The sequence below is a fragment of the Eucalyptus grandis genome, chromosome 7, assembly GCF_016545825.1.
Source record: "Eucalyptus grandis isolate ANBG69807.140 chromosome 7, ASM1654582v1, whole genome shotgun sequence".
Lineage (NCBI taxonomy): Eukaryota > Viridiplantae > Streptophyta > Magnoliopsida > Myrtales > Myrtaceae > Eucalyptus > Eucalyptus grandis.
Window position 1 is genome coordinate 53,610,659 of NC_052618.1, and position 21,302 is coordinate 53,631,960.

The following is a 21,302-nucleotide window of genomic DNA, read 5'->3' on the forward strand; positions in this document are numbered from 1 at the left end:
GTGTTGGGCTTTGTTAAGCTTGATTTTATTTCCTTGTTCGTCTTCAAAATTGCCTTTGTGTGTGTTAGTAAATTGATATAGGGAATGAGTATTTTGGAGCATTTCTTGAGAAATTAAAACAGAAAAAGCATTATCTTAATGCAAAATTCCTATGACGTCGATATGTTGATGATCCAAGTTTTGTTTATTATTGAGCATGATCAATAATTGCCTCTAGACATTTTTTTAAAAAAGGGTTGGTTATGGAATCGATGAGGTGTAGAATTAGGTTCAATTCCAATGGCATTTAGTTCGTGTTTCTTTCTCCTTTCTAGTTTTTCAATTTTGTCTATTTTTCCCTATGAATTTATCCCTGTGTAAGTGGAAAAGTCATATACATAGAGCAAAGCCATCATAGTAATTGATCATATATATGTCTAGGTAAGATCCACACGTTCAGTGGCTACAATCGCGGTAGTGTATGTGGACAAGAGTATGCTATATTAGCCAGCCAATCAAGCACCGAAAAGATGACCAACCCACTACGGGGGTACATGCGTTGTTTGTTTCGTATCTGGTATGCTTTGCTTAGTCAGCCAATCAAGCACATGGGATTTTATGTTGAATACAATGGTATTCAACGCGCGAAAGTCGGAGGCACTTTCTTCTGATTTCGGATCTGACCTGAATTGGCCAGGGGAGGCGAGGAGGCGTCCGTGACGAAATTGATTTGTTAAGTGTCGAGAAGTCAACATATCAATTAAGAAAACAAAAAGGGGGCGGAGTAGGGAGAAAGGGACGGGAGGATCGATCCATGATGGCCAGATGAGCATCCCTTGGAAGCTCCTTCGTCCGTCGGACAATTCTCGCAATGCTGATTTGGAACATTCAAAAGACACAAAGAATTGGACTTGCAGCAAGAAGTACTGATGTTTTCGGGCGCGCGTGCAATTACTCTCTTTTGAGGACGCCAAAAATAGAATTCCCCAAATGTCGAGAACAATTCTCTCTATCTTAAAACCCATAAATGGGTTAATATGCGGTGAGATGTCTGAGACGAGAGACTGGATTGCATCCCCCATCTCCTGCCCATTGCCCACAGTTGATGGAGCTGCCCCATTCCCGCTCCATGCCCTGCGCAGGGCAAGTTTATGCGCCCCGTCCTCGATTCAGCGGACGTGCGGATTTTCCCCCCCGGCATATCCCAAGAGTTTTGGACTTTTTTATCATCCAATATGAAATTCTTACAAAATCAAAGCAATTAATGCGAGAAGAAAAAGAGAGGAGTTTGTTATTGAGAACCCTCGGGTATAAAATGAAAACGATTGGGAGAAAAATAGAAAATGTTATTATTATCAAAACTCGAACTATTCATTCGAGGAAACTGGGATTAGGAATATTTAAAATGGAGATTTGCAGAGCGGGTGGGGCTGACCGAACCCATGCCCAACCTCCCCGCACGTGGTGCACGAGACTTTGCTCCATTCTTACCCCAACGCAGACCGTGGATTGCGGGTTCTATTCGGGCCGTTCGGGGGTGGGGCGAATGTCCATTTGGGATGGGGAAATTGTCGTCGCTAATGGGGGGAGTTAAGCGATCAACAGGGCAACCAACACGTACATGCCGCTAAGAGCATGCGTATTGACGATTTTATCCCTTTTATTTAGCAATCCATTTAATTCGGAAGGGCATCACGAGGAATATACGGAAAGTGGGATCAAAGGTACTTATATGTTATATACTAGGGAAGTGTCTAATGAGTCCTGAACCGATTATACGAATGTTAATTCTATACTATATTTTTCAAATTTTCCAACACAGTATTTAATTTGTTGTACGGATGTCAATTCAAACTTGACAAGGGCCGCAAATCTTTTGTCTATAGGTGGGTGACCCTTGTCGGGCTCAGAAGAAAAAAAGAAAGAAAGAAAATAAAAATAAAAGAAAATACAAATAGAAGTTCAAAAATTCTAAATATTTGTCTATACTAACGTCGGTCGTACATGTTAGTAATTTTTTGGTACAATTTACCAAATTCACTAAATGGGCAAATTATCAAAAAAATTATGACAAGATTGACAAACTAAAAAGGTTTATTACTAAATTGGCAAAAATGTAATAGGTTGAGGATTTTTTGGAAAATTTTCCCGTTGAGAAATCAATTGTGATGTGAGATTTTGGTGAGACTAGTACCAATTATTGTGGAGGAAGACCGTGTGTTTTTTTTTTTTTTTGTGAAAGTAGAGGGAGACCGTGTTAATATAAATAACTATTAAGATTTGTTATCAAGCAATATAAGACAATACTTCAAAACCCACTCTCACGTTCAAGCCCATGGAATCTCACCAATGAAGGCAGTGCATGGAATTTGACTAACAAGGGGGTGGTGCATGAAGATTCATGAAAGGGATAGCACTGACTCTAATACTATGTAAAAATTTGTGGAATCAATTCCAAATATTTAAAAAAAGCTTAAATAATTAGCTGAATGCATAGTTTAATATTTAAATATTCCAACCTAGTACTAAGGCCCCGTTTGGTTCAGCTTTTTCAATGAACTTTAAGCCTCTTAAACCCCTTGAGGAAAATATAAGATGCCTAGCAAATGCTTTTGGAATCCTATTGGCCAAATGCCAGTATTTGGAAGATTGAAACTTGAAAGTTCAAACCAGATGGAGACCCGTTTTGGGCTTTCGGTACTTTAAAAGTACAAGTCCACGTTCATTGTTTATCTCGCATTCATTGTTCCTCTTCTACGATTTCCACCGAGGAGCTATCGGAAGCCGACAACGGCGTCACTTGATGGGTCGTGTGTCACCGGTGATGGCCGCCTTGGGGTTGCCTGTTGCCGCTTATGTCTCATAAATGAGCCGAAAGAAAAATATCACGCAAACTAAAAGGCATGCATTAATTTCTATCGCTTACAGCCGTCAAATGCTCCTATCGTTTGACTGATAGGAAAACAAACGATGTTAAGACCGCCTTTGCGACTGTAAAATCGACTGACCAAGTCAAGTCTTCACTTTCATCCTCGTAGATAAAATGGTTTGCCGCTTATTATCTATATTCTCGACAAAACACAAACCTTAGTGTGAGTGAGTGGTCGTTTAACCTCGTCTACTGTACTGGCAAAGGTGCTACTCTTGCATTGACAGTTTCCGTCGACCTGTATTCATCGACCACGTTAGAGACGTTTAGGAAATTTATGATGAGATTGTGTGAATATCGTTTATAAATATGCGTATGATTGATATGTTATCTTATTTAATCATTTATAAAGCTTATGAATAGGTTGATGTAATATTCGTTATGATATATCAAATTATACAAAAATTCCTTAAATCTAGCTTTCATGTTATACTCAACTTAGTATCAGTAGTGCATCTAAAAAATTATGTTAGAGATATTTTAAACAGTTAAGATGATTTTTATATCTCTCGAGATTGTGAGAATATCCTCTGTGATTATGTGTATCTTGATTAATATGTTATCTTATTTAGTCATTTCATAAAACATATAACTAGATTGATGTAATATTTGTTATGATATATCAAATCATACATAAATCCCTCCAATCAATATTTCATATTATTATTCTCAATTGACAAGAGTTTCAACAAAAAGTAGCATGATCCTTGACCATGTCAAGATATATGTACAAATAACATATTACTTTTTTAAATCATATGAATTCCATGTGGAGCATCGCAATTTTTTTGACTTTAAGAAAGGCCTGACCCCGACTTGACAGCCTATTGCCTAGTTCTTCCACACGGAATCTGGGGCAGTTTAGGTAACACAATTAGGTGGCCTTACGCACGAATGGACCTCCCATGTCGTCTTTTCCGGCCACGAGATGGACCTACCACCAAGTTGAGGCCCGAAAATAAGTGAAAGCAGGAAATGATGGCTTTTCGCACGAGCCGATGCATGATTGCACGTATAGGGCCGTGACATTCCCACGCTTTCCTCTTCCTGAAGCCATCTTCAAATGATTTTGACGTGGAATCTGTTTTTTTATTTCATTTACAAATAAGAGAAAATGTCATAGATGATTCATGAACTTTCATGTAATGTTCAATTTCATCCCCAAGCTTTTGATTTGCACAATTTGGTCCCCGAACTTTCATCTAATGTTCAATTTTATCCCTAAGATTTCGATTTGCTCAATTTGGTCCATAACTTTTCATCTAATGTTTCATCTAGTCCCTAACTATTTGAAAATTGATAAATTTATTTTTTTAACACTAGTTAGTTTTTTTAATAAAAAATACCAAATTGGGTTTTTTTATCGAAAAAAATACCACGTTTATGCAAAGTAATAAAGGTCAATATTTCTTTCATCTCTCCATATTAAAAACAAATGGAAAAATAGACAAAGTAATAATAAACAAAGGTGAATCTTGCAGTTTGATTTCTTTTTGTACATGCAAATTACTTGAATAATATACAAAAGCCCATCAATCGATTTTTCAATACCATAGTTTTGTAAAAAGAGAATTTCACTTATGTTGCGTATAGCAGTTAGAATAAAATTCATAATATGATCAAATTTATCATATCCCGCATTTGATGCATACTCAAGACAAAATAAAGTCGAATGTAAATAGATATAAAACTGAATAAAATTATCTCATTAGAGGTGGGATAAAGATTGATAAGATTTATAAAGTTATTTTTCTTGAATAACAAATTTATTAAATTAACATAATTAAAATTATATTTCAATATAATTAATATCTTAATTCTAATATAAGAAATTAAAAATAACAAAAACTAATAATTTAGTTAGTTTAATTAATCTTATTTTTATTTATATATTCAAATTTAATTCTATTTTATAATATAAATTCAATATAAAAATATAGATATATATATATATATTTATATACATTACATATTCTAGGTATATTAGTACAATTTACTATTTAACAAATTTTTATTAGAAAATGATGGGAGGGGAAAAATAGATTAATTAAGAAAGACAAGAAAATAAAACAAAATAGCAAATAAAAATAGAGTGGCCAATAGTGTCCTGAAATATTTTTAACATATTCGTTTGTAAAATTTTTGGTCATTTTATACTAATATGTCATTTATACAAAACGATGTATTGTATGATATAAATATATTTGACTTTATCATTGTAATCATCAAATAATAGATAAGATATAGCAAAATCCATAAATTTCATATTCTATTATATCCAGTCCTATTCTGATTGAAAATTTGAATGACCAAACGTAGCCTTAATGCTTAAAAGCAAGAATGACTGATCTTGTGTTGAATTGAGCCCTCATCCGGTTGAATATATTCAAAAGCTATTCATGTTATATCGTGAGTATAATATAGCATAATTGCAATTGGGAAAATTACTCAACCAATGTTAAACCTATTATATGGATGACAGTCACGTTAGTAATTCATAGGAAAAATTGATCGAAAAGATTATTTTACAATTTTGAGCAAGTGTTTATAACTAAATCGGTAATATTGAAAAAATTTATGATTGAATTGATATTCATATAATAAATTAATGGTCGATTGAATAATTTTATAGTCTGGGATTGAGCAAGTATGTTATCCAAATTAAATAAAACTCAATCCACACATGTTTAAGGTAGTTACCAACCTAATTTGAATGCGGTAGAACGCAATTTTCAAATTATCAATAAAAATTGCCATATCGTAATTTAGGACTTTCATTTATTTCAATTCCTATAAAAAAAGAAATGAACTTGTTTACTCCGTTGATTCAGACGAAATATCAATTCACATCGAGTATTGTATGAACTTGCCCGTTTAGACTAATTAACAACGTAAATGCTAAAAAAAAGCGTCCTTTAGACCTTTGTTTAAAGTCGGTAATTGTATTTCGCGAATATAAATAATTCGATTCGGAGCATGTCATTTTTCGAGACGCTTCTTAATTTTAGATGAGCTGTTGCCCTCGGCGCCGACGCCCAAATTTGTTCGCGCGCTCGTCGGGCCCTGAGGGCCTGACCGGTTCGGGTACAACTTGGATTTTTCTTGCACGTGCCGTGCTTGAAGTTTCCTGCTTCATCGACTAGCGGACGGCATCTTAACTATCAAAGTAAAACGACAGCTCTCGACTTGTCTTCTTCTTTCTTTATACGGGCATCACACAATCCAACGGTCCTGACTCGGGTGAGTATTTCGCCAGAATAAAAGATCACTCACCACGTGGCGTCATGCCTGACGCATGCTGTGGAAGGACGTTTCTGGAGAAGAGCGAAATTGGGATATTTTAGTTGAACGGATCAAAGAGCGGGAACCAGGTACTTCCTTTTCCGCTTTGATGACAAAGGACGATAATTTGTTTCGCGAGAAAAAAGTCATAAAAAATTTAAAATTATTTTCATCGTAACTTGTTTACTTCATATTTTTTTTTGTGACATAAAAAAATATCGAATTATACTAATTATAAGATATTTACCCTAAATTTGTTCTTATGATATAAAAAACTCAAAACTTAGATACATATAACACGTTTCTTTTTATAAATGATTTTTAGTAAAGAATATGTATAGAGACTTATAATGCTACCATATGTTTGTTGAGTAATCATCCAGACATAGGATTTTAATTATTGATGCTAGATAATAGTCTATTTGCTTTTTTCTATATTGAGATGGGATAAAGGAGTTTTGGTAAAATGAAAAGTGGAAACTAGGTTTAACTTTTTCCTTTATACATAGCATCAACAAATGGATCGGTAGACTAATTATGTTAGCTCAACGAGATTATTGAAGGAGTCTACACTTGTTAGTGATGGATGCACCGTTAGGTGACGAAATTTTATTTTGTGCATTAGACTCACGTGTGAGGTACCAAACTCGACATGCCTCCCATGATTTGATTGCTCATGTCTATGGAGTTCACTAGATACCAATGGCTTCAAGCATTGCCGTTTAAAACTTCCTACATTTTAAGACTTGAAAATCATAAATTTATCTAGTTAACATTGGCTTTTGCCATGACTCATGTCTGTTGCCACAGAGTTACTAATACCCTTTTAAGTCTATATTGCTAGCATATTTTATATGACAGATACTCTACATAACGTAATCAACCAATCAAAAGCGAAATATTTATGCACGTGACTCTGAGTATAATAAATTTAGAACACGCGAGCAATGGATTGGTAAGTAACACTATGTCTCCATTGCTGCATAAAATAATCTCTCCTAATCAATAGATAATGGATTCTCCGTATCATGCCATATCAGTATTGCCTAATAGACTAGTTGTACCATTTAACTTAACCCAATAGGACAATATTTTTTGGTCCGATTTCTTTTCGAATTATTTATTATTTTTATATTTCTATTAAATTCTAGCCTGTATACATCAAGTTAATGGTGAGATAGTGTAGCATATTAAATCATATATCAATATCCATCGTCGCCTCATATATTTCAATAAACCAAATTTGGCCCTATTATATCATATTTAATATTATATTCTTGACGACCAAACACATTTTAAATGAGCAGAGACTTCGCATCCGAGAAAATTAGTTAAGGATCAATCAGGAGTGCAACAATAGGATAATAATTCATAAATAGATAGGAGATGACAACTATTTTTAAAATCGCTCGAAATTTCGAATTTGAATTTCTATTGCCCATGTCGTTTCACATTCAAACATAGAAAGATAGCAATTCAAATCTCATCCAAGATCCTTCCCCGAAAGATTTTAATTTGTCTATAATCCGTTTTTCATTGACCCAAAAAGTCGTGCTTCTTTCACTAGTGTCGAGAGCGGAGGATTGCGAGATTTGACGCGGTAACGTCGCATCCATATCTGGTGGGGTTGGATTTACGGAATCTGAACTTTAGTCTTCTCGAAAATAAAGTGAAGGGCTGAATAAAATAAGATAAAAAATAATTCCGCAGCTCCCATTGGTCGCTTGACCAATAAGGACAAGCCCACTGTTGGTCAACAGCCAATGAGAGATCATTCACGGTCAACGCCCAATTAGATGCGTTTGCATAAGTGCGCGTGCCCCGGGAAACAGAGAAAGAAAGAGGATGTTAACTTCCCACTCACTCTTTTTTTCCTTTTTTGGCGCTTAAAGGACGTTAATTTCCTTGTTGAAAAAAGAATAGGCAGAAAATCCACGTTGATAAGAGTTATTTTATTTTTTTTTATTCTCTATGTATCTTGACATAATTGAATAAAGCTAGAATTAGTTTTGCTTCATAGTGTAAAGAGAAGCGACTTGATTCATTTGCAATAGAAAAAAGAAATATATAAGCTGATTTTGCGCTGTTTATAATGAAATAATCAGCCAGATTGAATTGTAAAATTTTTGCTCACAAGGAGAAGATTCACCCTAGCTCAAGTAGCTGAACTACACCAATATTACATGGCTTGGTTTGGATTAGTTCCCATGAAAACTGGTACAGCTTGGTTTGGTCCAATTCTCCCGAAAAAATGATTTGATCCTCAATCCCCAAAACTAGGAATTGACATTGCATAGTTTAGTTCTAGAGTTAGGTTGCCGAATTGGATCGATGGGTTGTACTTGAATCGATCTTGGATCGATTTTGGATTGAACCCATTTTAGCTATGTTTGTTGTTTATTTGGTTTTCAAGTGGTTAGAATGTGTAGCAATATTTATATGGATGAATGATGAATGAAGTTTTATAAATTATATTTTATGTTATGCGTTTTGAATTTTCAATTGTTTGTCATGTGTTAGACTTTTATGGGTTCTTGCTTATGGTAAGTGAAGATTTACTTTAACTTTCATTTTGCCCAATTAGGGGATGAGCCGGAGACTTTTGCTAGGCTTGTCTTGATGTTTCACCTTTCGTTGTTTTGTTGCTAAATATCACACTTCAAATATCGTGTGTCGATGAATATTTATCTTGAAAGAGTAAACCGATCATTTTTAGAAATATTAAAACATAATCAATCTTAAAATCTAACTAGATCAACAAGATCGATTCAAAATTTCAAAATATGAAAATCGACTCTGTGAGGGTAGATTTCAAGTTTCAGGATTGGACCGACTCAATCCTAAAATCGATCACCCCTTAAGCCCAACCTTCTTAGTTAGTTGGAAAATCTCATGGAATCGAGATGCCTTGCACCTCACGGCGTCGCCACTTTTGGTTTTCACAAAGTTTTGCAAATAAAAAAAAAACCGGCCACTTGATTTTAGCAAAAAAGGGAAAAAGGGAGGCCACTTGCTTTTCCTTTTCACTGTCTTTTGCTTTTCGCAATACTCGGTCAAGTCCACACGGGCCTCAAACGGGCCGAATTTCCTCATTCGAGCATCTTAATGGGCCTCCCGCTAGGCGCCCGACAATGGCCCTGACAAATTCGGCCCACGTCCCCCCAGCAGTCTCCATTCGGCGAGCGAAACGGTAGATTCGGTGGGAGGATCCGAATTTCGGAGGGTCAAGCAAGGACCCACGATCTCGACACGTGCCGGAAATTCCCGAGGCCAATCTCGTCATCCAAAAGGAAAGAATCCCATGGGCAGGGCGCGTGGGGAGGGGCGCGTGGGGATCACTCTCCCACCCCCTTTCCGCACCGTGAATTCCCGCCCGACACAGGGGCACTTCCGGGAATGCGGTGGAAAAAACCACCGGGGCGGGGGCCCCAAAGTAAAAAAAACGCAGGCGGAAAAAAGAAGAAGAAGAAGATAAAGTCGATTGGGTGCGAGAATAATAATAAAAAAGGGAGGGAGGGAGAGAGAGGGGGAGGGGATATTTTAATATGCTTTTTTAGTTTATTATATTTTATACAATAAAGAATAGTCGCGCTGCCTCCGTCGCCATTTATTTTATCAAATTTAATAAATGCGGACGCGAAACGGGCCTCCAATGCAGTTCAGAGGGGGGGGCGTTGAGATCCGAACACACGCGAGCGCGCGCGCACACGAGCGAACCCCTTTTCTCTCTCCTCCCCCTTCTCACCTTCCCTCCCCTGTCACTCAAGGCGCTCGCTTTTGTCCCTTATCGACTCTCTCTCACCTTCTGACTTTCTCGCTCCATAGATTTTCTTTCTTGCCTCTCTGCCCAGAAAGAGAGAGAAAAAACCAGTGAGAAATCCTTTTTTTTTTTTTTTTCGATTTTATTCGCGAATAATTTACAGCCGGAAACTCCTCGTCGACCTCCTCCTCGTCGTCCTCCTCCTCCTGCCACTCGTGCTGCTCCTCCCGGTGGAGAGAATCGCTAGCCCTAGGGTTGGAATCCGTTGGATCTGGTGCGGTCTGGGGAAGGGAGGGCGTCGGTCCCTGCTCTCGGCTTCTTGCGGTGCTCGTGCCCTAGGCTGTGCAGCGGTCCCTGTTTAGGTCGGCGGGCGGGGTTTGCGGCTCGGTTCCCGCAGCGGAAACCCTAGATTCGAGGTCTCCGGTGGCTGGCAGTGACCGGGAGGCCCGGACTTGGCTTCGGTAAGGCGGTTTCGATCCGATCTCCGGCTGGAAAGCCTCGAGGAGCGGCCCGTTTCGCGGCGCTTTTTGCTTTTTTCCCTTTCTGGTGCCCAGTTCTGAAAAAAAACCCTAGATTCGCCGCGGTGGAGCTGAGGGAGCCTTGGTGAGAGGTGGTTTTGAGTTATATTGGGGTCGTGCGTGGGATCGTGGTCGAGTTAGGGTTGCGGAGGTTGCGAAAGCCCATGCGATAGGGGTGGTGAGATTATTTATGCCGCCAGAACCATTGCCTTGGGATCGGAAGGACTTCTTCAAGGAGAGGAAGCACGAGAGATCGGAGTCCTTGGGTTCCGTCGCCAGATGGAGGGACTCGTCATCGTCGTCCTCTCATCACGCCGGATCCCGTGGCTTCACTCGCTGGGGATCTACCGATTTTCGCCGGCCACCAGGTAATTTTTTTGGTTTTTCCATTTGTGGTGCCTTTTCGTTCATTTTTTCCCTTCTGTTTTTGCTTCGGTAGCATGTGTAAGATAGAATTTATTTTTTGGTTTGCATATTCATTTGATATTCTGGCAAGCCTGCGATGGTTCGTCCAGATGATCTGAATTGAGGCGCTTTTATCTCCTTTGGTCCTTAGGTGAAACGCAAAGGAGATGGTCCGTAAGAACTTTTTTTTGGGAACCTTTTTTCATCTTTATTATCTTGTCCATGGATCTTGTTTTCTTTTCTGGCGGTTTAAGTTTGGAATAATATCTTTTTGTGGCGATGAGATTAGTAAAGTTTTGTTCTTTGTTGGGATGGAGTATGGATATTTCTCAAGTTGATTTTTTAAGATTTTCCCTGTTTTGTTTTAAATATTTTCTGAAGGTCATGGTAAGCAGGGTGGGTGGCACCTGTTTCCCGAGGAATCTGGTTATGGCTACGTGCCTTCTCGGTCTGCAGACAAGCTGTTGGAGGATGAAAGCGGCCGCAGATCAGGTTTCCGGGGAGACGGAAAGTATAGTCGAAGCTACAGGGACAATAGAGGGTCCTTTGGACAGAGAGATTGGAAGGTATCCCATTCATGGGAAGCCAGTAACGGCTCTTATACACCTGGGAGGCCAACTGATAATAATTGTCAGAGGCCAGCTGACGTGCTCACACAAACATCTTCCCCTCATTCTGACCTTACAAACCCAAGGGATTACCATCAGCTGCACGCGAAAGACCATCATGACAAGTCTAGTGATGTGAAGCCGATTGATGCCAAGACAAGTGATGCCAATGGGTTGACCTCGTGCCAGAAGCCTGAGAGCTCACTCGTGGCCGTGGAGTGGAAGCCTCTTAAGTGGCCCCGTTCTGGGAGCTTGTCTTCTCGTGGGTCAAGCCTGAGTCATTCTGGTAGCTCAAAAAGCATGGGGGGTGTTGATTCCGGTGAAACAAAGGTTGGAATATCGACAAAGGATGTAACTTCAGTGCCATCCCCATCCCAGGATGGAGCTGCATGTGTGACTTCTGCTGCTCCATCTGAGGAGATGACTTCAAAGAAGAAGCCTCGACTTGGGTGGGGAGAAGGGCTGGCGAAGTATGAGAAAAAGAAAGTGGGAGGCCTAGATGAAAATGCACCAAAGAATGTCATGGAGCCTGCCCATTCTCTTGGTCTCAGTGTAGCTGACAAAAGCCCTAGACTTGCAGCATTCTCAGATTGCGCCTCTCCTGCAACTCCATCTTCTGTTGCTTGCAGCTCCTCTCCAGGTAGGTTGTGTACATTCTCTGTGCAGTCAATTAAATGCTTTTTTTCATGATTTTACATGGAAACTCTAAATGATTTCAATGTGATTGATGTAGTTGTCCTTCTGCTCTATGCATATGGGAGGTTAGATGTCTTTCTATGTTGCATGGTTTTGTATATGTTCGGATTACAATCACTTTGATTTTCTGAAAAGCTTATGATAATTAATTTGGACTTATGTCAAACTCTTTACAGTTACTAGTGATTATTTGGTTGGACTAACATAGGGTTTATGGTGCATATGTAAAATATTAAATAGATTCACAGGAATTGCGCCTATTTGTGACCGCTTTACACATTTCTGGCGAAAAAGATTTGACAGAGTAGTGGTGTGGGTTTGTTGATTAATCTTAAGTCATTATGTACTTTTTGATCTTCTTTGCAAAGTTTTGAGCTACTTCTCACTTTTATTTATTACTTACCTCTGGAATTTGAGAATGGAAAAAATATTGAAGCTAATGTTTGGCCGCTTTCCCGATGACCTAATATCCCGTGTTCAATTGCTATTATATTGCATTGCAGATTTTGTAGGGCTTGCTATCGTGCATTGGAAGTCATTTGGATATTATGTTGAATTTTCATGTAAACAATGTTTGGAGCAATTTCTTTTAGCTATGCATCTATTAAAAATTTGAAGATGAAAGAATTTTTAGCTAAGCTAATGTTTGGTCTTTCTGAAATAAATGCTATCCTCTGGTCAATTGTTAGTGTATGTATAGCAGCTTTTATAGAGCTTGCTTTTCTGCATGTTTCTGTTGGGTGCAAAGCTGAAGTGAGATGGAGAAAGACGGTCATGTTGATTTCTATTGAATGTGATGCCTTGTAGAGCTTCTCATCAAGTGGGCTTCTAAGGCTGAGGCGGTGCTGATGGGTGTTTTGAGTCAAGTCGAGTAGGCGAATGCTCCATCCGATCTATCTTAATCATTGCAGCCAATTTTTTTGGAATTCACTTGGGTTTTGATGTTCTTATTTGTGCTTTAGTCCATGCCATACTCCATCTTAGGATCAAGTTGGACTGTTTTGATGCGAAAACAAAACCAAGCGCGAGTCTTGGTCAGACGTGAGGCTGACTTAAGATGTGTAAAAAAAGGAAGACATGAAATAGACGTAAAATTTTTCTAGTTTTTATTATATTTAGGGATGATTGTAAAATCTTCTTGTATTAATATTTTTAGGGAAGATAAAGCATATTCTCCAATAATTGGCCAATTTGATTAAAAACCAAAACCATTGTGAATAAGGAACCGAGATAAAACTGTTCAATTTCCTGAGTAGCATTGATCAAAATCATGTGTACTGTATGCTTGACTATGAGTGACTTAGTTAAAGAATCAATACGTTCAAAAAATGCAAAGTTGGAAGATATATCGATTAGACGTCAAGAACCAAAACCAGTTCTGGGTTGGTGGTGGGTCATATCACTATATGGACATCGTGTGTGGAGTCGACAACCCACCTGATCCGCAGGTGGAATGGTGTTGCCATTGTTATTACTATTTCATTGACTTCTTTTTTGAAAACTTTAATCCTGTCTCTGGCTTTGTGTTTTGCCTCCATGTTTTACTCTATGAGATGTCAACCACACTTTTAGGGTGAATATGATGATTGGATTAGCATATCCACATCTTTCTGTCTGTTTCTGAGTTTTATCGCAGGGATAGCTTTGAATAGTTGCTCTTTTTGATACCTCTAATGTATTCGCTGCTATTCTAAACTTTGAATTTGGTAAGCTCAGTTACACTGATTGTTGATTATGGTGGCTTTTGTCTCAAAGATGATAATAGTCTTTTTTACAGTTGATATGATTTTAGTGCTTCAATTTTTGCTTGTTTTTCTACGTCAAATGAGATGTTTTACTACATCAAAAGAGATTAGGTGCGGTTGGTCTGTTACTTGGAAAAATGCTGCACAGATATTGTGTTAGTTCTGCCGTTGGTCCTTGATGTGTAAAGTTTTATTTTGAACAGGGATGGAGGATAAGTCTTTTCTGAAGGGATCACATGGGGATACTGATCTCAATAATCTTTGTCGGTCACCATATCCTTGTTCCCAGGATCAACAGGAGGGGTTCTCTTTTAATCTGGAGACAATGGATGCAAATTCAATTGCTAATATGGGGTCTTCACTTGGGGAGTTGCTGCAATTGGATGATCCTAGCTCAATGGATTCTTGTTTCATGAGATCTTCTGCACTGAATAAGTTGCTTTTATTGAGGGGGGATGTTTTGAAAGCCCTGGAGATGACTGAGTTGGAAATTGATTCACTTGAAACTGAACGTAAGACGCTCATTTCTCAGTCTGGAGATCACGGACCATGCACAGCATCGTCCAGTTCTCTAGCAGCTGAGGCCAATGCAAAACCCGGTGAACATGATGAAATTTCTAACGTGGTATCTCGCCCATCTCCTTTGGAGATCTTTTCTTCTGGGAACATGGACAAGGGAGGATTGCCTCTTGGTGAAGGAAGATCAGAGGAAATTCATGCTGCAAATAATGCTGAGGTTGATAGCCCTGGAACTGCTACGTCTAAGTTTGCTGAACCCTTCTGTCTTTCCAAGGGAGCTGTAACCTCTGATAAAGCGAAGGAAAGTGAGTGTGCCGAAGATATGGATGCAACACAGGTTGCAGAGGTTGGAAGAGGTGAGTGTGCCGAAGATATGGATGCACCACAGGTTGCAGAGGTTGGAAGAGGAAAATTATTGCTTGAAATATCTGTGGAAAAAACTGATGCATCTCCCTCTAGGGATAAAACCATGGTGCTGTTCTGTGAGGAAGATAGGGCCAATAATAGTGCAGAAATGTTTATTAACTCAGAGATGATGCTACCTGCATTTATCGTGGCTTCTAATAAGGAAACTGCAAGCAAAGCATGTGAAGTTTTTGACAAGCTGTTGCCGAGAGATCAAAGTAGTTTTGATATATCGAGGGTTGCTGACGTTGCATCACGAGAGATTGACGCGCTTATCATAAATAACTTTGTGATGAGGAAGCGTGCTCTAAGGTTCAAGGAGAGAGCTGTAACTCTTAAATTTAGGGCCTTACACTACCGCTGGAAGGAAGATCTGCATTTGCTTTCCTTGTCTAAAGTACGTGCAAAATCTCAGAAGAAGAACGAGTCGAGCCTTCGTGTAACCCTTAATGCACATCAGAAGAATCGCTCCTCCATTCGTTCTCGTTTCTTGTCACCTGGTAAGTGACTTAACTGAGTCAGTGTATACTTAAATATGCTTATGCATGTCTGTTATGGTAGTAGCCCTGTCTTTACTTTCTCAAGTAGTTGATACTGTCCTTTGCTTAAGCTGCATCAGACTTAACTTTCTTGCCACCAGATCCATTAATTGTCACTTTGTTGTAGTCAACTGTGATCAATTATGCCATTATCGGATATTCCTTTGTCATTTTTGACATGCTATTTTGTGTCCCCTACTTTTTGTCCCGCATTTCCTGCTGGCAATCTCTATTTAAGAGCAAATGCTCAATTGCTTTTACTTCTGCAGGACAAGATGTTTCACTCCGTTTGTATTTCTCTTTTTAACTTGTTTCCAGTTAGATTATTTTCAGCTTCTACTCTTTTGACACGTTAATTTGACAACATTCGGAGTAATAGAAAGTATTATGGGGATGATTGAAGGAGCTTAAAATATCCAGATACTTTAAAATGCTCTCATACATCATCAGTTTAATTGATTATTCTTGTAGTATGATTTCCAGTTACTTTCACTTTTAGCATCTTTTCTTCCATGAAAGACATGCTTTCAAAGCTGCAATCTTTTCAGAATACATGTGCTGTGGACCTAAAAACCAATAAAATAGGCATGCAAATTGAAAGTGGATGATTGGTGGAAAATGATTTTGGCTCTATCATCTTAGTCAATGACTTAAAGCTGAAAGTTGAACTTATACTTTTGGATTATTGGAGTATTGCCCCTTAGGCTCTCCAACAAATTCATCTTGATTATCCCAATTAATCTTTGATGGGGTTGTATTGGGTGGAGTTGATGCAATTTAGTACTCAAGGTCGACTCCTGGTGAATATAAGAGGCTCAATTCTCGACTCAATTGATTGAATTTGACTAGATTGAGTTGTCCATTAGCTTAAACAAAATAAGTAAATTGAAAAATAGTGCCGTTTATCCTGTATCCATGAACACAAATTAGACTGATTTTAATATGCCTCTTCCAAGTAATTGGGAGTCTTGCTATGGTAGCTTGACTTGCTTACATCCTTATTTTGCAGTGCATGCGGGCGTCTGTGTTAGCACCATTTTCTTAGAGTAGCTATTTACCAGGTTTATGCTGGCTGCCATTTGTCTTTATAAGATTGGAGGAATGACAGTGATGGACTCCTCAACTGCATGGAAATGTCTTGTGATTCTACTTATCGTAGATATTTTTGCTTGATTCTTGTCATTTTTTGCTGAAGAAATATGGTTTGATATTCTGGTTGTGGATTTGATTTTTGAATGCTTTCCCTGAAATCGTTTGATGACAGGTGTAGGTTACCACCTTTTTGCACTGTGCAGATGTTCTCTTGAAGCATTATTTTAGGAAACATCAGCTGTTCATTTATGTTCTGATATTCTGAATGTGTTTTCCTTATGCCCTTTTGGCCACCATGTGACAGTGAAATTTTGGGGTCGTGTTAAGAACAGGATATGTTTTGTTTGTCACTGTGTGATGTATAATTTTATTGTCCTTACAGTGAGGAATTTGAGTCCGGCACCATCATCAAATGTTTTAAGCTATACAAGCAAGCTGCTCTCAGATCCCCGAATGAAGTCTTACAGGAAGTACTTAAAAATGCCGGCATTGATCTTAGATGACACAGAGAAGAATGCATCGAGGTTCATATCCACGAATGGGCTAATTGAAGATCCTTGTGCCTTTGAGAAAGAGCGGACAATGATTAATCCATGGACAGCAGAAGAAAGAGAAATTTTTCTGGATAAGTTGGCCACCTTTGGAAAAGATTTCAGCAAGATTGCTTCTTTCCTTGATCACAAGACAACTGCAGATTGTGTTCAGTTCTACTACAAAAACCACAAGTCTGATACTTTTGAGAGAACTATGAAGAAACTAGATTTTGGAAAGCAAGGAAAGTCACTAGCTGCCAATAATTACCTGGTGACATCAGAGAAAAGATGGAGCCGTGAGGTGAATGCTGTCTCCCTTGATGTCCTTGGTGCTGCTTCTGCGATGGCAGCCCAGCAGGATGAATTCATGCTAGAAAGACAAGGATGTGATGGAGGAGTATTTGTGAATGGTTTCTGTAACTCTAGATCATCACGAGCTGATTGTGGTGACTTGGAGAGGAGTAGCAGTTTTGATGTTCTCGGGAGCGAAAGGGAGACAGTTGCAGCTGATGTTTTAGCTGGAATATGTGGGTCCATGTCATCAGAAGCAATGGGTTCTTGTGTCACAAGCTCTGTTGATCCAGGAGAGGGCGGCAGGGAATTGAAGTGTTCAAAGGTGGATTTTGTACGAAAACGGCCCTTTACACCTGAATTTATGGAGAATGTGGAGGAGGAGACATGTTCAGGTGAGAGTTCTGGGGAAATGGATGCCTCTGATTGGACGGACAGGGAGAAGTCTGCATTCATGCGAGCTGTATCATCTTATGGTAAAGATTTTGCATTGATCTCACGGTTCGTTGGGACAAGATCCGTGGATCAATGTAGAGTATTCTTTAGTAAGGCTCGAAAATGCCTCAATTTGGATTCATTGCTTCCTATTTGCAGAAGTAGGGGAACTGTCAGTGAAGATGCCAATGGTGATGGTGACATGGAGGATGCCTGTGGCTTAGAAATTAGTTCAGCCATTTGTGGTGATAAGTTAAGCTCTAAAATGGATGAGGACTTGGTTGTCAAAGACGTAAATCAAGTTGAATCTGATTGTAAATCCTTGAACTTTGGGGATGACCTGAACAAATCAGATGGGAACACTGGTAGTGGAGAGTTAAGTTGTGAATATGTCAAAGATATGGAAATTGAGGTCCCTGATGTCTGCCAGATGAGAGATGGGGACGAGGTAGTTTCCAAAGGTGTTGGTTCCATTTCTGCATCAGTTGGAACTCAGAAATCTATAGCAGATTCAGACGTCACTAGAGTTGAGGCAACTGTAGCAGTAGGCGCTTCTCTGGTAGAATCATCTGTTAGGGAAGATACTGATCACGGCTCCTGTTTCTCAGCTTCTGCTGATGGTGAACACGCACTTCGAGCGTGCACAGAAGGTTTTAAAAATATAACATGGGGACAGGAGGCGTTGCTTCCTCAGAAGTGCAATGGCGATACAACTCATCCAAGTAGTTTGCTCTCCTCATCAGGAGAGTCAGATACGCAGATTAATTCTTCTCGCTTGCCTGCTGATAGAAGCCCGTGTTTTGGGTTCAGTCACAGGTCTGAATCAGAGCATCAAGTTTCGCTTGTTTTAGACCCCGTCGAAATATCTTCCAGTAATTTGCGACACGATGAAAAATTTCAAGGTGCCACTAGATCTTTGTCATCAGATTCAGCTCCCAATTATTGCAAGATCAGTAGAACCCAAGATAGAATGTCGTCATCTGATGGACCACCAACCAAAGAGAAGCACAAGCAATTTGTGAGTAATGATGATTATTACAAGCATGTCTCTGGAAGTTCCCTGCTGAGCCAAATGGAATCCCCGATACTCCCAGGTTATCCGATACAGCAGTTGCATGCACAGGAGAACAGTGGGTCCACCAGTGGAGAGTTTTCTGATGTTCAGAAACATTTGAAGCCTGAGAATAGTATTACATGTCGATATGTGGTGCCAGATTTCCATCTTAAGAAGTGTACTACCAGCAAATCTCACAGTTCTGTAGCTGAGCTTCCTCTTCTGCCACATAAATCAGAACAACTGACTGGCTTGTCCAAAATTGATATGCCGAGTTTACCAGACTCCCAGAAACAGAGTAAGTCTGGTGATTTCAAACTTTTTGGCCAAATACTCAGCCACCCGCCATCTCAGCCTACGCCCAAGGTTAGTGTTCAGGATAATGATGAGGATGGAGCCCTCAACGGAAGTTTGGCAGCAAGGAGTCTGATCTGAAACCCAGTAGTAATCATAGTGAGGGTGGGAATTCAGCGATGCTGAAGTTTGACTGTAACAACTATGCTGGTCTGGAGAATGTTCCCTTGAGGACCTATGGTTTCTGGGATGGTAACAGAATTCAGATTTCATCTTTGCCTGATTCAGCTCTCTTGTTGGCGAAATATCCTGCTGCCTTTAGTAATTTTCCTCTGCCCACAACAAAACTGGAGCAGCATGCGATGCAGCCGGTGCCCAAGAGCAATGAATGTGGTTTGAATGGTGTCTCTGTTTTCCCATCAAGAGAAGTGGCCAATGGTAATGGGATTGTGGATTATCGGCTTTATAGGAGCCGGGATGATGGGAAAGTTCAACCGTTTGCCATAGATGTGAAGCAACGGCAAGATGCATGCCCCGAGCTGCAAAGATATAACGGTTTTGAAGCAGTGTCTGCTGGCATTCAGCATCAAGGGAGGGGCATGATTGCAATGAACGTCATGGGGAGAGGAGGCATGCTTGGGGGGGGCCCATGTAATGGTGTTTCAGATCCTGTGACAGCTATTAAAATGCAATTTGCGCAGTCTGATCCGCTGGTGGGGCATCAGAATGGGAATATTGTCAGGGAGGAAGAGTCTTGGAGAGGCAAGGGGGACGTAGGAAGGTAGTGGAAACCGTGGGAGGGCCTTTCGAAAGGGTTCCTCGATGGCAGAATCTCTTTTTTTGCCGTCGACTTGTATAATAGTTTTTGTATCGTTCAATTTTAAGTCTTCTTTTAGCTTTCGTATTGTTCAATTAAAATGTAGGGCGAGCGGACTGTTCTCAAGTCCATCTTTTTGGTAAAAAAGAAGAAGAAATGATTGTAGTTGGTTGTAATGTGGCCGCTGCAGCAGCCCTTGTATTGTTGTATTAGGTGGATATACAGCAATAATCTCTGGAAATCTTTTATCCTTTTCTCTACCCCTTTCTCCGGAGGGGGATGAGCATCTTGCATCTTCGTCAAAAGATGCTTTCCACAATTTATAGTGGCGACTATGGTGGGTAGGTCCTAGCCTTGTGTGCTTTTTGTCTTTTGACTTAGTGGCTGCGTTGGGTCATGTAGCTGCGTTGTGTGCGCCAAGCTTGAGAAATTGTTTTTGCTTTTCCTGGTTATTATATTCGAAAGTCTGCCTTATAACGTCTTTGGAATTTCATGTTTAATTTAAGTTGCGCTTTCAGAAGAGGGGTGTTCACATGCTGTTTGCTTTGCTGGTGCTATTTTCTTTGTGAAAAAGAAGGGAAAGTCGAATACACAGGAAAAGAAATAGCCTCTCAGCCCATCGTTTTCATTGATGAATTCCAATGGCCCAAGTGAAGGTACATTAGCTGAAGTTGGGCGGGGCTTTAAGGCCCACAACTAGGACCTTCCATATGTTCAGGGTTCAATGAGCCTCGTGCAGGATTAGTTTGGGGCCCTGTTCAATGATCACGACGTGTCGATCTCATCGATGAGATTGACGGGCCCCAATGAGCCTAGGCGTACGTCCATTAGCAGAATATTCGCCTCAATTAAGCCCTCCCTATGATTATATGAGCCCTCAATTGCCCAATGCTATGGGCTTTAAGGACCACTTTTAGCTAAGGGGCCAAGCCCAATGGGCCTCAGAAGGATAGTTTCAACCTACATTCGTTGATCAGGCCGGATGGGCCCTAGCAGGTCCATTAGCCGAAAATTGGGCTCCTAATAATTGGGCCTACCTCAATAGGTTTCAAGGCCCAATTTCTAAGCCCGTTGAGTTCATGGGTCGGGTGCAATGGGCCTCAGCCCTTTAGTTGGAAAATTGGGCCTCAATTGGGTACAATGGGCCCTCGATACCCGAATGTAATGGGCTTTTAGGCCCACAGATATGCGGGCAGGAAAGGAGACTACTTAGCGCATTGACTTTGTCAAGTTCTTGGGCTAGGCCCATTATCCGCAAAATGGGGTTTTAAAAAGCAATTATAGGGCTTAGACAAGAGCCACCGAACAGGGAATGAAGGTCCCGTGGCTATCGGAACAGAATGATCCGCTAACAGGACAGAAATGGGCCTGCTATACCTTATGGCCCAAGCCTATCTACGA

At 39.9% G+C, this 21,302-nt stretch overlaps 1 protein-coding gene across 1 annotated transcript; it reads left to right on the top strand.

Moving 5' to 3' along the window:
• The first annotated feature begins 9,950 nt into the window (after positions 1 to 9,950).
• On the top strand, positions 9,951 to 20,378 carry LOC104454203. Its single transcript, XM_010068987.3, is given in 5 exon segments — positions 9,951 to 10,836; positions 11,255 to 12,121; positions 14,126 to 15,346; positions 16,860 to 19,183; positions 19,186 to 20,378. Coding segments are annotated over 5 exon segments (5,274 nt in total). The 5' UTR covers positions 9,951 to 10,658; the 3' UTR covers positions 19,870 to 20,378.
• The last annotated feature ends 924 nt before the right edge of the window (positions 20,379 to 21,302 follow it).